This window comes from Panthera uncia (assembly GCF_023721935.1).
Source record: "Panthera uncia isolate 11264 chromosome C1 unlocalized genomic scaffold, Puncia_PCG_1.0 HiC_scaffold_3, whole genome shotgun sequence".
Classification (NCBI taxonomy): domain Eukaryota; kingdom Metazoa; phylum Chordata; class Mammalia; order Carnivora; family Felidae; genus Panthera; species Panthera uncia.
The window spans coordinates 78,275,974-78,293,049 of record NW_026057584.1 but is presented as its reverse complement, the minus strand read 5'-3'; the positions used below and the strand labels follow the sequence as shown (position 1 = coordinate 78,293,049).

Sequence of the window (17,076 nt, the reverse complement as noted above, 5' to 3'; positions counted from 1 at the left end):
GAGAGAGAGAGAGAGAGAGAGAGAGAGAGAGAGAGAGAGAGAGAGAGAGAGAGAAAATCTTCAGCACCCTCTATGCCCAGCACAGAGCCCGATGTGGGGCTTGATCCTAGAGCCCCACCGTGAGATCATGCATGGCCTGATCTGAAATCCAGACTTGAATGTTTAACCGACTGAGCCACTCAGGCAGCCCTGCCCACTTTTTATTTGGGTGGTTCATTTTTGTTGTTGAGTTGTAGGAGGAGTTCTTTATTTTGGATGTTAACCCTTATAGGTATGGGATTTTCAAATATTTTTCAAATATTTTTTTCAAATATCTTTTCAATTGATAATATCCTTTGGTGCACAGGAGTTTTTAGTTTTTAAGTTTATTTTGAGAGAGAAAGTGAATGAGCAAGGGGAAAGGCAGAGAGAGTGAGAGAGGGTATCCCAAGATGTGGGGCTTGAACTCACGAACTGTGAGATCATGCATGACTCAGGCTAAATCCAAGAGTTGAATGCTAAACCGACTGAGCCACCCAGGTGCCCAGGAGTTTTTAGTTTTGAAGTCCCATAAAAATTAGATTTTCTTTAATTGCCTGTGCTTTTGGTGTCATAGACATGAAATTGTTGCCAATTCCAGTGCCATGAATCTTTTTCCCTGTGCATTTTTGTAGGATTTTTATAGTTTTAGTTCTCATAACTTTTTATATTTGATTCCTTTTGAGTTTATTTTTGTATTGTGTTGAATCTGTAGATTGCCCTGTGTAATAATTGACATTTTAATGGTATTAAAAAATCTTTCTATACATGAACATGGGATGGTTTTCCATTTATTTAGGTCTTTTTAAATGTTTTTCGGCAATACTTGATAGGTTTTAGTGTACGAGTCTTTCACCTCCTTGGTTAGATTTATTTCTAAGTTTTAATTCTTTTAGATGCTATTGTAAATGGAAATACCTGATTTCCTTTTCAGATTGTTCATTGCTGTTGTGTAGAAACACAGCTGATTTTTGTGTGTTGATCTTGTATACTGAATTTATTAGCTCTACTAGCTTTTACTTATGGATTCTCTAAGCAAGTTATTTTTTGTTATTTATATTCTGTTCAGTTTGGATGTGATTTACAGCCGGTTGAGATTTTGGTTTCATTTTTAATGTATTTTTCCTTGTTATTCATAATTTACTTGTCATCTGTCCATTTTTCCCTTAACGTTTTGTCTTTTTGAGTATATTTTAAAAAACTATTTTTATTAGTTTCAGGGTTCAACATTTCTTACTTTTTTTAATTACTGATTTTCTTACGGATACCGTTATGTTGGTAAAATTTGAGATTTTTCTTAAACCTTCCTCATTTTCTCTAATGTCTTAGAAATGTTCTTTGTTATGCATTATGTACTTTATGGAGCCTTATATTTTGTGATCTTGAGTTTTGAGTGTACGTATAAAAATCAGTACATTTTAAACTTAAGTTTTTAAGACTTTACATAGCTAACACTGAATGAATTAGGTTAATAATAGTGCCTGTATATTGTTTTAGTCAGGTAAATAACTTTCTAATGATTTTTCATTTTTAGACCTTGCATCGAAGTGGGAGTTTCATTAATTCTCTATTACAGCTGGAAGAACTAGGATTTCGTAGTGGAGCACCCATGATTAAAAAAATAGCATTTATTGCCTGGAAGAGTTTAATAGATAATTTTGCTTTGAATCCAGGTAAGTAAGTCTTATTTAAAATCTTTTATTTTTCTATGGGTTTCACTCAAGCAAGATGAAAAGAACAAAGCTTTTCTGATCTTTTGGGCTTTATATTGAAATAACCTGTTAAATATTTTTTTTTTTATTTTAAGAGAATAAACTTGTAGCTAAAAATAGAATTTAAAAGGATAGGCATTTTTGAAATTTACAGCTAAAAAATTATGATTGCTATGGAACAAAAGTATCAGTGACTGATGAACTTTTTCAGGACCTTTGGAACAGTACCTAATAGTGGGTCATTGCTACTAATGTGTAGGATTGACTCCTTTTGATTTACTTTATCTTCCTGTTGCCTAGCGGAGGTGTTTGATATATAGTTGACCCTTGAACAGTGTGAGAGTTAGGGGCACCAACACCCCACCACAATTGAAAGCCTGTATATGACTTTTGACTCCCCCCACATTTAACTACAAGTAGCCCACTGTTGACCAGAAGCCTTACCAATAACATAAATAGTTGATTAACCTGTATTTTGTTTATGTATTGTAAACTCTGGTCTTAGGATAAAGTAAGCTAGAAAAAAGAAACGTTAAGATCATTAAGAGGAAATATCTTTACAGTACTATACTGTAAAAAAAAAAATCTGTATAAGTGGACCAATGCAATTCAAACCTATATTGTTGATGGGTCAACTGTAAATTTGAGAAAGTATGTAGCCCAAAAGTAGATCAATGTGAGTATCCACTTACCTTAGATACAAACAATATTGGATGTTTATAAGATCTGCTAAGTAATGTTGATTTCATGTTATATTTTTCTCTGGTGAAGATCATTAATCCCTTTTTCCTTAGTGTGTTTTATAAAGTGATTATTTTTATTACCTATAATTTCATTGAAAATGTTGGTAAAAAGTACATTGCCAGGCACAAATTGTAAATGTTACCTTTTTGTTTATGAACTGGTAATGCAAGTTAACGTTCTGGACTAAACCTATTGGACTTGTGTAAAAGTTGAGTGTTAAAGCATAAAATAGACATAACTTAAAGAAGGTAAATAAAACGCTATCTCATTTGAAATAAGTCCAGAGTTAAAAAGTCTGGCCCTGGTATTATGGATCCAAGAAGTCTTAAGGAATCAGCTGCCTGCCTTTCTCTTCTGTTATCTTCAGTATGCCTTAATTATAGACTACAGGAAAGGGAGAAGGCAGAAGAGCAAAAATGAATTTCTTCCCAGCTGAGCCATCTATCTCTAGAGCTTTCCAGAAATTCTACATACACTTCCCTTTAAATCTCATTGGGTAGAATGGCTAAATGGGAGACTGAGTAAAGGAATAAAATATTGGGTATCCATCACTGTCCTGAGTGAAAGAGGTAACTAAAAATATGGTAACTGTCAATTTCTGCTGTAGGGATATTATTGTAGCACTCTTCTCATAAGTACAGTAGGAGTTCAAAAAGGATTAGAGTATTTGTTTGCACAGTGGTTTGACTTTATTTTCTTTATAGAAATGTTAATTGTGCAACCTAAATGGCAAAGTAACTGTCAGAAATATTAATGCCATTTCATCAAATAACACAGCTGGACAGATGTTTCAAAATCCCTATTAAGTCTTTTTGATAACTTACTTGAGCACAGAGGTCTTTTTATGTATCCCCAGTTGTTACACTCACATGGAATATTAGGCTGGATGGTTTGTTGTGGAGGACTATCCCATGTGTTGAAAGAAGTTTAGCAGTATCCCTGGGTGCATTCTAGATGCCAACAGCATTCTCTGTACCTCCTGCCTCTCCAGTCTAACAGCCAGAGATGCCATATATGTTGCCAAATGTCTCTTGGGAAAATTGTCCCTGGCGCACACACAGTATTTAATAAACATTATTTATTCTATTTATTTATTTATGGCCATCTTAAGTACAATCTAGTTGTATTGGAGTTTGTCAAAGTGAAAATTTGAGGTGTAACAAGAACAGTTGGTGGTTTAAAAAAATTTTTTATAAAGTATTTTTTATTTTTAAGAGAGAAAGCACAAGCAGGGGAGGGGCAGAGAGAGAGAGGGAGACACAGAATCTGAAGCAGGATCCAGGCTCTGAGCTGTCAGCATATAGAGCCTGAGGCGGGGCTCAAAGTCAAGAAACATTAGATCATGACCTGAGCTGGAGTGGGACGCTTAACTGAGCCACCAGGTGCCTCCCAAAATAATTTTTTTTAATGTTTATTTTTGAGAGAGAGAGAGGGAACGTGTGAGCTCCAGGCTCTGAGCTGTCAGCACAGAACCCGACACGGGGCTCGAGCACATGAACTGTGAGACTATGGCCTGAGCCAAAGTTGGACGCTTAACCGACCGAGCCACCCAGATGCCCCTAAAAAAAAATTATTTTTAATCTATTCTCTTGCGATGATAAAAGGAGACTTACATACTTAGTTTTAAAATTTAGTTTTTAGCAAAACCACAAAATTTATCTTAACTTCTTACATGTTTTTGCCCATGTGCTTATTTTCTTTTAAGAAATATTATGCAGTGCGAAAAGACTGAAGTTGTTAATGCAGCCTTTGAGTTCCATCCATGTGAGAACAGAAACTCTAGCACTAACAAAACTAGAAGTCTGGTGGTATTTACTAATGAGACTTGGACCTCATCTTCCTGCTAATTTTGAACAGGTAATATAAGTTTTGGCTCTAATGATTGGAATTTTTTTTTTTTTTTTTAAACGTTTTTTATTTATTTTTGGGACAGAGAGAGACAGAGCATGAACGGGGGAGGGGCAGAGAGAGAGGGAGACACAGAATCGGAAACAGGCTCCAGGCTCCGAGCCATCAGCCCAGAGCCTGACGCGGGGCTCGAACTCACGGACCGCGAGATCGTGACCTGGCTGAAGTCGGACGCTTAACCGACTGCGCCACCCAGGCGCCCCATAATGATTGGAATTTTTTAACGTGTTCTTAAATTCTTAACAGTCTATTCTTTCAGTATTACATTTGCTGTGTTAGCAGATCACAATATATAAAAAATATTTTCTTCCTAACACAGAATTTTTTATTTCCCTCAAAAGATTCTCCAGTTGTGTGAAATGGAGCCTCTAAAGCTTTCTCAACCAGCAAACACTCAAATATCTAAAGTCATTTTGAAAGATTTTTGAAAGGAAATTCCATAACATTTAGAATGTAATTGAGAATAAAATCAACATTACTGAAATAGAAATCAAGTGCTACACTTGGTTGATAAAAGTTGGATCAGTTCTTATTTTTTTGTAACTTTCTAGGCTACAAAATGGTAACAAATTCTCTATCTAATCTGAGGACCATAGGCTTTGGCCCTCTTCCTCCTTGCTGGTCAGGTCATGCTGGTAGCCGCTATGGTGGACCCACTGGGGCCCAGCAGCAGCTTCTCCACCCCCCTGCTGGCACCATCTTGCCAACTGCCCTTGCTGGCATTTAGACATAAAGTTTATTTAATCTTACTTATACTTCCTTTATTTTTGCAATGAATCCCATCTTTGGTTTCTGAATATTTGTACAATAAGTAAAAAAAAGGATAGCTCTGATAATTTCTTTTATCTTTTTCATTTCTTTATCTGGGTTTTTGGAGTACATTTTACTTTTAAATCTGTAGTCTTAGTCTTTTTGTCTATATACACAATTGCACAGCAGTGAGTATAGTATATTCTTGGGGTTTTGTAATATACTGGAATTTTTAGAAAGTTTGTAAAATTTTAATTAATGTATTAAAGATTTTAAACTTAATAGCATGAGTTAATTAGAATTGGGCATTAATGGTAATATGTAACTTGAGATCATAATTTTTCCAAATTCTACCATTATGAGGTCCTAGTAGGCTTATCTTACCCAGTTGTCCCACACATTCATTGGTTGAAGTTACGCATTGGCTAGATTTGATTGGTACTGGAACGATTGAGCTTGAGGTTGTCTTAGTTTATATTTTCTTAGGGTGAATTTTTTAAAAGCTTAAAATGAGTCTCTACCAATAGCATTAAAACTCAGGCATTATTTACAGATATAATTTCCCATTCGGAATTTAGTAATGAAACTTACAGGTATTACACATGGCAAATATAGTTGTAATAAAAATGTTTACTTTTCCAATTTTAGTATTTAGGCAGTGCATCCAAACAGCCAGTAGGATTCAACATATCAAAAGAATTTAGATTGCTTCTTAAATTTAACTGTATTATGCAAGACTTCAAAAAAATTATGGATAATTAGGTAGTTTAGAGATAGTTTCCCTTTCTTTTTGTTTTTAACCCCAATAGGTGTGCGTGCCTCTGATTCAGAGTACAATAAGCATCGATTCTAATGCTTTGCCTCAAGGCAGTTCATCTCGTGTAGCTACTTCTCCCGGTTTAAATCCCATGACTCCTATACACAAAGGTAAGGTAGACATACTTGGTTCTTCTTCTGTTTTTAAAAAGGACTTGAAATGAAACCTTTGCTAAGTGTTATTCATATAAAGTGAAGCACTTTGTAATTTTGGCTCCCTTATCACAAAATCCATTGTATACTCTTGTTTTCCTTATGTGTTACTGTTGTACTTGCATTGTTGTAGTTGAAGATCTACGTTTTTCTACTGTATCTGTGAGATATATTACAAATGACTGTTGAGTTTGTTTCAGAACCAGAACCTTAGAGTTATTAAAAACAACAGATTTTAACAGATGTTTTTTAAAAAGTGGCTTAGCATATATAGTATTGAAAGAAAATGATTTGCTGTATATTATTTTGTTATAGTCAGATTTTTATCTTTAAGTGTTAGAAATGTGTGCATATTAATATTTCATAGTATAATTATCTTCATTTAAGTGGTATCTGACAGAGGCACCTGGGTGGCTCAGTCAGTTAAGCGTCTAACTTCGGCTCAGGTCATGATCTTGTGGTTTGTGAGTTCAAGCCCCAAGTTGGGCTCTGACGCTCAGCCTGGAGCCTGCTTCAGATTCTGTGTGTCTCCCTCTCTCTCTGCCCCTCCCCACTCATGCTCTCTTTCTCAAAAAATAAGTAATAAAACATTAGAATTGGTAAGTGACAGTAATCTTGTTCTTAACCTACTAATTAGGAACTCTTAACAGGTTTTAAACAAGAACTCAACTTTTATTTGAGAAACAAAGTATTTACTTTTAAAAATACATTTCACTGAAATGAAGTAAACAAAATATGTTCATTTGGTTAGCTAATTTAGCTTATGTAACTTACCTTTTTTTTTTTTTCTTTTTTCTTTCTTTTTTTTTTTTTTTTTTTAAGGTGCTTCCCCATATGGAACTCCTGTAACTCCTCGGATGAACTTAAGTTCAAATTTTGGTGGAATGGCCACAATCCCCTCTATTCAACTTTTGGGACTTGAAATGCTGCTTCATTTTTTGTTGGGTCCAGAAGTCTTGAGTTTTGCTAAGCAAAACAAACTTGTACTGAGCTTAGGTATTTACTTTTTAAAAACTGTTCAGATCATAGTACATTGGGGTGAGAAGACATGCTTTTTTCCCCCACAGCCCAAATATTCTGTAATTCTGTGTGATATAAGCATAAATCTTTTTAATAGAAAACACATGTCAAACCACCTAAAATTTTATATTGATACATTTATTTCATAAAGCTTTGGATCGGCATAATTGTCTTTTTTTTCTTTTTTAGAGCCACTCGAACATCCATTAATCAGCAGCTCTTCTTTTTTTTCCAAACATGCAAGTACGCTTATCACTGCTGTTCATGATAGCTTTGTTGCGGTTGGAAAAGATGCTTCTGGTAAATACTTAAGATTTTTTTGTTTGTTTAAACCTGTGTTTAAAAAAGTAGAATAGGAAATATTTACATATTGCCATCTTTTGCCCAGATTATGCTGCAGGACCTTTACATATAAATCATTTAATCCTTAGAATAACCTTTGTTTTTTAGATGAGGAAATTGCGTTGTACATAGAAGTAAATAACTTGTGCAAAGTCACATAGTAAGTGGTGGAGCTGTGATTCAGACCTGGGCTCTGTGGCTCCAGCTTCCACACTCAAAACTCCTATGTTTCATAGCCTGTCAGATATTGTGAAGAAATTTCAAAAATGAAATCGTTAGCTATTTAACTGGCTGGTTTTCAGGTGTCCTTTTGAATCTTTATTTTTTTCCTTCTGTCAGCAGCAAAAGGTGTTCAATAAAGAAAATACAGGTACTAGAAAGGAGAAAATAATTATCCTTAAGTTCCATGACCCAGTGTTAATGTGTTACGGTTTGAAAAAACATTTCTTTAAACAGTGTTGTGATAGTGTTTCATAAACTGATTACAAGGCTGAATATTATAAGAATTCTATTTTAGACTAAGAATTGCTCAACTTCTTTAGCATAAGGGTAAAAGGGTGAGCCTTTATAGTACTGTCTGCTTCATTTCTAAAGTTTGTTTTGTTTTGTTTGGCAGAGGCAGTTGTCAATGCTATTTGGAAGGAACTAATTAGCTTGATGAAATCAATCATTGAATCAGGTAACTACTATAATACTGATCAAATAATTTTTATGGAACTCAGTGAATTGTTTGGCTTTTATAAATAAAATTATTTTAGAGTCAATTTTTGAAGCATATAGCTTCCAGACTGTAATTTTCTTTTAAACGAGGCAATTTATTGATTTATTTTAAAAATTAACCTTTCTTAGCTAAGTATATGTTTTTATTCCTAAAAATACTGTATTTTCACCCCTAAAAATACTTGCATGTTTAGAACCACATTCTTCCTTTTCCTTTTTGATAGGTAACAAAAAAGAGAGACCAGGTTCTGAAGTTTTGACCCTCTTACTAAAATCGTTAGAAAGCATAGTAAAGTCAGAAGTATTTCCTGTATCAAAAACATTGGTAAGTAAGATAATTCATGCTGGAATTTAAAAATCATATTCTGAAATTGAATTTTTTATTGGAAAAAATACTACTTACACAGACCATGTTTTGAGAAGACATTTTGTATCAAGTATTTATCAGCAATTTAGCCCTGTAATAAATGTTATTCCATTGACTTCAGAGTCGTCTGAAACCCCAGTAAAGTAAATGACTATACCGGCAATACAGAAATATTCCATTTTCATAAGAATGAGCCATACAGAGAAAATTGGGGTTAAGAACATGACCTGTGAACTGAACTAAACATTTATTTTATAAGATTGCCTAGCTCCACTAATTGTTAGTTTGTACATTTAAGCTGGTAATAATCTTTGGGACTTGTGCAATTTAAATTAACCCTCCTTAACTGAGATAAGTACTTTGGTATTAAACACTTTTTTTTATCCTATAGTAGAGAAGGAAAAAACCAATTGGATATACTTTTTTATAATAGTGAGTCTCCCCAAGATAAACTGCAGATGAAATAGACTGTACTTAAATTCCTTCTGAGTCTCTGTGTACTGGGACAGTGATAACTACTATGGCAGTAGATCATAGTGGTTAATAGCAAGGGCTCTGGAGCAGACTAGGTTGAATCGCAGCCAAATTATTTATTAGCTGAGTGAACTTGGGAAGTTTATCTCCTCCCTTACCTTTTTTTAAGGGAATGTAGTAGTAGTTTTATGATTAATACGTGAAGGGCATGATGAGCCAGAAATGAAATAAATGAGTCCACAAATGCAATTTATTATTATTATTATCATCATTAGTGTTTGATTCAAATCAAATGAGAACGTGAAAACATATTCACCAACATAAACTTTTCTTTTTTTTTTTTAAGTTTATTTGTTGAGAGAGGGAGGGAGGGAGAGAGAGTGCACACTGGAGGGGCAGAGAGCAAGAGGAAGAGAGAGTATCTCAAGCAGGCCCCACACTGTCAGCACAGAGCCCGATAATGGGGCTTGAACTCTAGAACCCTGAGATTATGACTTGCGCTGATACCGAGAGTCAGATGCTTAACGTACATCCACCTAAGTGCCCTAAACTTTCTATTATATCATTATGTCACTGAAGTTAAAGTCGTTCAAGTTAATACCAGTACAATATTTTTGGATGGCAGTTTGATAGGCTCTGTCATATTTGAGAGGTGTGTTTTTATTTTTTTTCTTTCTTGTTTTACTTTTATTTACATCCTAATTAGCATATAGTGCTATAATGATTTCAGGAGTAGATTCCAGTGATTCATCCTCTGTGTATATAACACCCAGTGCTCATCCCAACAAGCGTCCTCCCGAATGCCCCCTACCCATTTAGCCCATCCCCCCCACTGACAACCCCTCCAGCAACTTTCAGTTTGTTGTCTATATTTTAAGAGTCTATTATGTTTTGCCTTATCCTTGTTTTTACATCATTTTTGCTTCTCTTCCCATATGTTTATCTGTTTTGTATCTTAAAGTCCTCATATGAGTGAAATCATATATTTGTCTTTCTCTGACTGGCTAATTTTGCCTAGCATAATACCCTCCAGTTCTATCCATGTAGTTGCAAATGGCAAGATTTCATTCTTTTTGAGTGCCATTCTTTTAATACTTCATTGTGTGTGTATATGTGTGTGCACATCTTCTTTATCCATCCATGGACATTTGGGCTCTTTCCATAATTTGGCTGTTGTTGGCTCTTTCCGTAATTGTGTGTGTATATGTGTGTGCACATCTTCTTTATCCATCCATGGACATTTGGGCTCTTTCCATAATTTGGCTCTTGTTGATAGTGCTGCTATAAACATTGCAGTGCATGTGCCCCTTTGAATCAGCACTCCTGTATCCCTGGGATAAATACCTAGTAGTGCAATTGCTGGGTTGTAGGGTAGTTCTATTTTTAATTTTTTGAGGAACTTCCATACTGTTTTCCAGAGTGGCTGCACCAGTTTGCATTCCTCTTTTTCCGCATCCTCACCAAATTGCCTGAGTTGTTTATTTTAGCCCTTCTGACTGGTGTGAGGTGGTATCTCATTGTGGTTTTAATTTGTATTTCCCTGATGGTGAGTGAAGTGTTGAGCATTTTTTCATGTATCTGTTAGCCATCTCGATGTCTTCTTTGGAGAAGTGTCTGTTCATGTCTTTTGCCCATTTCTTCACTGGATTATTTTTTTGGGTGTTGAGTTTGATAAGTTCTTTATAGGTTTTGGACACTAACCTTTTATCTGAGATGTCATTTGTAATAAATACCTCTTCCCATTCTCTCAGTTACCTTTTAGTTTTGCTGATTGTTTCCTTCGCTCTGCAGAAGGTTTTTATTTTGATAAGGTTCCAGTTGTTCATTTTTGGTTTTGTTTCCCTTGCCTCCAGAGTAAGAAGTTGCTGTGGCCAAGGTCAAAGAGATTTTTTTGCCTCCTTTCTCCTGTAGGATTTTTTTTTTTTTTTTTAATATAATTTATTGTCAAAGTGGCTAAAATACAGTGTGTGAAGTGTGCTCTTGGTTTTGGGGATAGATTCCCGTGGTTCATTGCTTACATACAACAACACCCAGTGCTCATCCCAACAAATGCCCTCCTCAGTGCCCATCACCCATTTGCCCCTCTCCCCCACCCCCTTATCAACCGTCACTTTGTTCTCTGTAAGAGTCTCTTATGGTTTGCCTTCTTCCCTCTCTTTTTTTTTACCCCCTTTTCCCATGGTCTTCTAAGTTTCTCAGGATCTACATATGAATGAAAACACGTATCTGTCTTTCTCTGACTGGGTTATTTTATTCAGCATAATACCTTCCAGTTCCATCAACGTTCCTGCAAATGGCATGATTTCATTGTTAATCATTGCCAAGTAGTATTCCATTGTATATATAAACCACGTCTTCTTTATCCATTCATTCGTTGATGGACATTTAGGCTCTTTCCATATTTTGGCTGTTGTTGAAAGCACTGCTATAAATACAGGGATACATGTGCCCTATGAATCAGCACTGCTGTATCCTTTGGATAAATTCCTAGTAGTGCTATTGCTGGGTTGTAAGGTAGTTCTATTTTTAATTTTTTGAGGACCCTCCACACTTTCCCAGAGCGGCTGCACAAGTTTGCGTTCCCACCAACTGTGAAAGAGGATTCCTGTTTCTCCATATTCTTGCCAGCATCTGTTGTTTCCTGACTTGTTAGGTTTAGCCACTCTGACTTGTGTCAAGTGGTATCACAGTGTGGTCTGATTTGTATTTCCCTGATGATGATTGATGTTGAACATCTTTTCATGTGTCTGTTGGCCATGTCTATTCATGTCTTCTGCCCATTTCTTCTTCACTGGATTATTTGGTTTTTTGGATGTGGAGTTTGGTAAGTTCTTTATAGATTTTGGATACTAGCCTTTTATCGGATATGTTATTTGCAAATATTTTATCCCATTCTGTCATTGCCTTTTGGTTTTGTTGGTTGTTTCCTTTGCAGTGCAGCAGCTTTTTGATGAGATATGTTGAGTAAGAAATGGCTACAGCTGAGGTCAAAGATTGTTGCCTGTTTTCTTCTGTAGGGTTTTGATGGTTTCCTGTCTCACATTTAGGTCTTTCATCCATTTTCAGTTTATTTTTGTGCATGGTGTAAGAAAGTGGTCTAGTTTCATTCTTCTGCATGTTGCTGTCCAGTTCTCCCAGCACCATTTGCTAAAGAGACTTGTCTTTTTTCCATTGGATACTCTTTCCTGCTTTGTCAAAGATTGTTTGACCATCCATTTGTGGATCCAGTTTCGGGTTCTCTATTCTATTCCATTGGTCTATGTGTCTGTTTTTGTGCCAATACCATACTGTCTTGATGATTACAGCTTTGTAGTAGAGGCTGAAGTCTGGGATTGTGATGCCTCCTACTTTGGTTTTCTTCTTCAGTATTACTTGGGCTATTCGGGGTCTTTTTGTGGTTCCATACAAATTTTAGAATTGTTCTAGCTTTGAGAAGAATGAATGTGTAGATTGTTGGGGTAGTATTGACATTTTAATAATATTTATTCTTCCAATCCATGAGCACGAAATGGTTTTACATTTCTTTGTGTCTTCAATTTCCTTCGTAAGTTTTCTATAGTTTCCAGCATACAGATCTTTTACATCTTTGTAAAATGTATTTTATGGTTTTTGGTGCAATTGTAAATGGGATCACTTCGTTGATTTTCTGTTGCTTCATTATTGGTGTATAGAAATGCAACTGATTTGTGTGCATTGGTTTTTGGCCCTGCTACTTTGCTGAATTCAGGTATCAGTTCTAGCAGCCTTTTGGTGGAGTCTTTCGGGTTTTCCATGTAGAGAGTATCCTGTCATCTGCGAAAAGTGAAAGTTTGACTTCTTTGCCAATTTTTATGCCTTTTATTTCATTTTGTTGTCTGATTGCTAATGCTAGGACTTCGAACCTATGTTAAGCCACAGTGGTGAGAGGGACATCCATGTCACGTTCCCGATCTCAGGGGGAAAGCTCTCAGTTTTTCTCCATTGAGGATGATGTTAGTGGGCTTTTCATATGGCTTTTATGATGTTTAGGTATGTTCCTTTTATCCTGACTTTGAGGGTTTTTATTAAGAAAGGATCCTGTATTTTGTCAAATGCTTTTTCTGCATCTGTTTACAGGATCATATGGTTCTTATCCTTTCTTTTACTAATGTGATGTATTACATAGATTGAGTTGTGAATGTTGAACCAGCCCTGCAACCCAGGAATGAATCCCACTTGGTCATGGTGAATAATTCTTTTTATATGCTGTTGAATTCGATTTGATAGTATCTGGTTGAGAATTTTTGCATCCGTGTTTATCAGGGATATTGGCCTGTAATTCTGCTTTTTTGTGGGGTCTCTGTCTGGTTTGGGAATCATGGTAATGCTGGCTTCATAGAATGAGTCTGGAAAATTTCTTTCTGTTACTACTATTCGAACAGCTTGAGGATAGGTATTCTCTTTTTTTTTTTTTTTTTTTAAATTTTTTTTTAACGTTTTATTTATTTTTGAGAGAGAGTGCGAGCGGGGGAGGGACAAAGAGAAAGGGAGACAGAATCTGAAGCAGGCTCCAGGCTCTGAACTGTCAGCACAGAGCCAGACGGGGGGCTCGAACTCATGAACCATGAGATCATTACCTGAGCCGAAGTCGGACGCTTAACCGACGGAGCCACCCAGGTGCCCTGAGAAGGATAGGTATTAACTCTGCTTTAAATGTCTGGTACAGTTCCCCTGGGAAGCCGTCTGGGCCAGGACTTTTATTTGTTGGGAGATTTTTGATAAATGATTCATTTTCTTCAGTAGTTAATGGGGGTCTCTTCAAATTTTCTGTTTCTTCCCATTTGAGTTTTGGTAGTGTGTGGGTATTTAGGAATTTGTTCATTTCTTCCAGGTTGTTGTCCAGTTTGTTGGCATATAATTTTTCATAATCTCTGATAATTGCTTGTATTTCTGAGGGATTGGTTGTGGTAAATCCATTTTCATTTGTGATTTTATCTGCTTTGGGCCTCTCTTTTTGAGAAGTCTGGCTAGGGGTTTATCAATTTTGTTTTTTTCAAAAAACCAGTTAGCTCTTAGTTTCATTGTTCTGTTCTACGTTTGTTTGTTTGTTTGTTTTTTGGATTCTGTGTTTATTGCTGCTCTGGTCTTTATTATTTCTCATCTGCTGGCCTTGGGGTTTCTTTGTTGTTCTGCTTCAGCTTCCTTTAAGTGTGCTGTTAGGTTTTGTATTTGGGATTTTTCTTGTTTCTTGAGATAGGCCTGGATTGCAACGTATTTTCCTCTTAAGACTGCCTTTGCTTCATCCCAGTTTGGGCTGTCATGTTTTCAATTTCATTTGTTTCCATATATTTTTAAATTTCTTCTTTAATTGCCTGGTTGACCCATTCATTCTTTGGTACGATGTTCTTTAATCTCCATGCATTTGGAGGTTGATTTTTCTGTGGTTGATTTCAAGTTTCAGAGCATTGTGACCTGAAAATGTGCATGGTATGATTTCAGTTCTTTTATATTGATTGAGGGCTGTTTTTGTGAACCAGTATGTAATCTATTGGAGAGTGTTCCATGTGCACTTGAGAAGAATGTGTGTTCTGCTTTAGGATGAAAGTTGTGAATATATCTGTCAAACTACAATATAGAACCAGAATACATCTGGTTCAGTGTATCATTCAGGGCCATTGTTTCTTTGATTTTTCTGTCTGGATGATGAGTCCATTGCTGTAACTGGAGTTTTAAAATCCCCTGCAATTACCACATTCTTTTTTTTTTTTTTCAATTTTTTTTTTTTTTTTCAACGTTTATTTATTTTTGGGACAGAGAGAGACAGAGCATGAACGGGGGAGGGACAGAGAGAGAGGGAGACACAGAATCGGAAACAGGCTCCAGGCTCTGAGCCATCAGCCCAGAGCCTGACGCGGGGCTCGAACTCACGGACCGTGAGATCGTGACCTGGCTGAAGTCGGACGCTTAACCGACTGCGCCACCCAGGCGCCCCTGTTACCACATTCTTACAAGTAAGATTGCTTATGTTGTGATTGTTTTATATGTTTGGGTGCCCCTGAATTGGTGCATAGACATTCATAATTATTAGCTCTTCTTGATGGGTAGACCCCGTAATTATGCTATAATGCCCTTCTTCATCTCCTGTTACAGCCTTTAGTTTAAAATCTAGTTTGTCTGATATAAGCATGGCTATTTCAGCTTTCTTTTGACTCCAGTAGCATTGGGTATTCTTTCCTGCTTTGTCAGATTAGTTGCCATACATTTGTGGATCCATTTCTGGATTCTATATTTTGTTCGATTGATCTGTGTCTGTTTTTGTGCTGGTACCATCTTGTGTTGTTGGTACCAGCTTTGTAATATATCTTGAAGTCTGGGATTGTGATGCCTCCAGCTTTGATTTTTTTCGGATTGTTTTGGCTAATTGGGGTCTTCTGTGTCTCCATACAGATTTTAGGATTGTTTGCTTTAGCTTTGTGAAGAATGCTGGTGTTATTTTGGTAGGGAGTGCAAGAGTGTGTCTTTAGACCCAGCTTCTAGTTAGTAGTCCTTTGAAATACTTGCTTTTGGCACTAGTGAGTACATAATTCATTGCACAATATCTTTTTGTGGTATGAAAAAAATACCCTCAAGGGCCATTAATAGGAAAATGTTTGAATAAACTATGCATGTTCCTATAGTAGTTACGAATGTCTACATAGGGGGCATCTGGATGACTTAGAAGATCATACAACTCTTTTTTCTTTAAGTCTGTTACAGCCTGCAAGTGAGTGAGTGGGGGAGGGGCAGGGAGAGAGGGAGAGTGAGAATCCCAAGCATGTTCTGCACTGTCTCGTGGAGTCTGATACAGGACTAAGCTCAACTGTGAGATCATGACCTGAGTCGAAATCAAGAGTCAGATGCTTAACAACTGAGCCACCCAGATGCCACAGAAGAGCGTACAACTGTTGGTATCAGGGTCATGAGTTTGATCCCCACATTGAGCGTAGTGGTTACTTAAAAGAATAAGTAAACTTAAAAAATGTCTACGTATATTGATGTGAAAACTCCATAACATAATTAGATGAAGGTCAGTTCCAGAGTATCTCACAGTGTAATATCATTAATGGTATAAGAAAAATAATTATGTATTTTTATATGTGACAGCTAGCCCAGGAAGTTATGTTTCTCTGTGTACTAAAATACATGGAAATTTAGAAGGTCCTGAACATAAACTCCAAATTGATAGCATTGATTTTTCACTGGAGATAAAAGACTTTATTGTTTTATTTTTTTGTATTTCTGTATTTGAACTTTTAAAAATAACATATTCACATTAACGTATAAACATTGTATTTGAAACTTAAACTGGGAATGTATTTACATTAATGAATGAGCATTAACCATAAATTGTTGAAAATATAGAATATAGCTAACGCTACTAGATTTTTACTAAGTAAAGTAGTTTTATGGCTAATTTACAGCAAAACTTTTTATCTTTCTTAGGTCCTCATGGAAATTACAATTAAAGGACTGCCCCAGAAAGTATTAGGTTCACCAGCATATCAGGTTGCTAATATGGATATTCTTAATGCAAGTATCTTAAATGTAATGATATGGTTAAAATTAGCCAAAAAAAAAAAGTTCCATGACAGTTGTTGTTTTCCCTAACGTAGTGAAACATAAATTGTGAAATTTTGAGAGAATTAGATTTGGAATGCTGATTATGTTAAAGGGAAAAACTGATAACAGTAATAAGTTAATGTAAAGAAATATGGCACTATTAATGGAACTGTTTTTCTGAATTACATAAAAAGTTCTAGAAGGAAAGTTTTCTATTTACTTATACATAGTAATAGTGGTGGTTACTGTTTAAAAATTTGGAAGCATAGTAACAGTTGCTTGATTATGGTGAAATAAACATAACTACAAGATGTAGGTATTTGTTAGTCCAGGACGTTTTAACTTAATGTTCTTTTTATGTCTGGAATATTCCATTCCTCAATTGCTCATGTAGATGGAATAGCTGTCATTGAAATATAAAGAGCTTGATTTTTGTGTGTGGCTTATAGAAATATATTTGCTGACATTGTATCATATCCTAAGTAATAGGTAAAG

General features: G+C 35.8%; 1 protein-coding gene across 4 annotated transcripts in view; it reads left to right on the top strand.

Annotated features, from left to right (window-relative positions):
• Positions 1 to 17,076, top strand: part of RIF1 (replication timing regulatory factor 1) — a 72,932-nt gene that overhangs the window by 11,851 nt on the left and 44,005 nt on the right. For 3 of the 4 annotated variants that reach the window (XM_049615654.1, XM_049615652.1, XM_049615655.1), the window contains 8 exons: positions 1,553 to 1,691; positions 4,180 to 4,331; positions 5,942 to 6,059; positions 6,924 to 7,097; positions 7,311 to 7,421; positions 8,080 to 8,142; positions 8,408 to 8,508; positions 16,465 to 16,551. In XM_049615654.1, coding sequence (XP_049471611.1) covers positions 1,553 to 1,691; positions 4,180 to 4,331; positions 5,942 to 6,059; positions 6,924 to 7,097; positions 7,311 to 7,421; positions 8,080 to 8,142; positions 8,408 to 8,508; positions 16,465 to 16,551 — 945 coding nt within the window. The remainder of the gene's footprint in view (positions 1 to 1,552; positions 1,692 to 4,179; positions 4,332 to 5,941; positions 6,060 to 6,923; positions 7,098 to 7,310; positions 7,422 to 8,079; positions 8,143 to 8,407; positions 8,509 to 16,464; positions 16,552 to 17,076) is intronic. The other variant, XM_049615653.1, reaches the window with a different exon arrangement.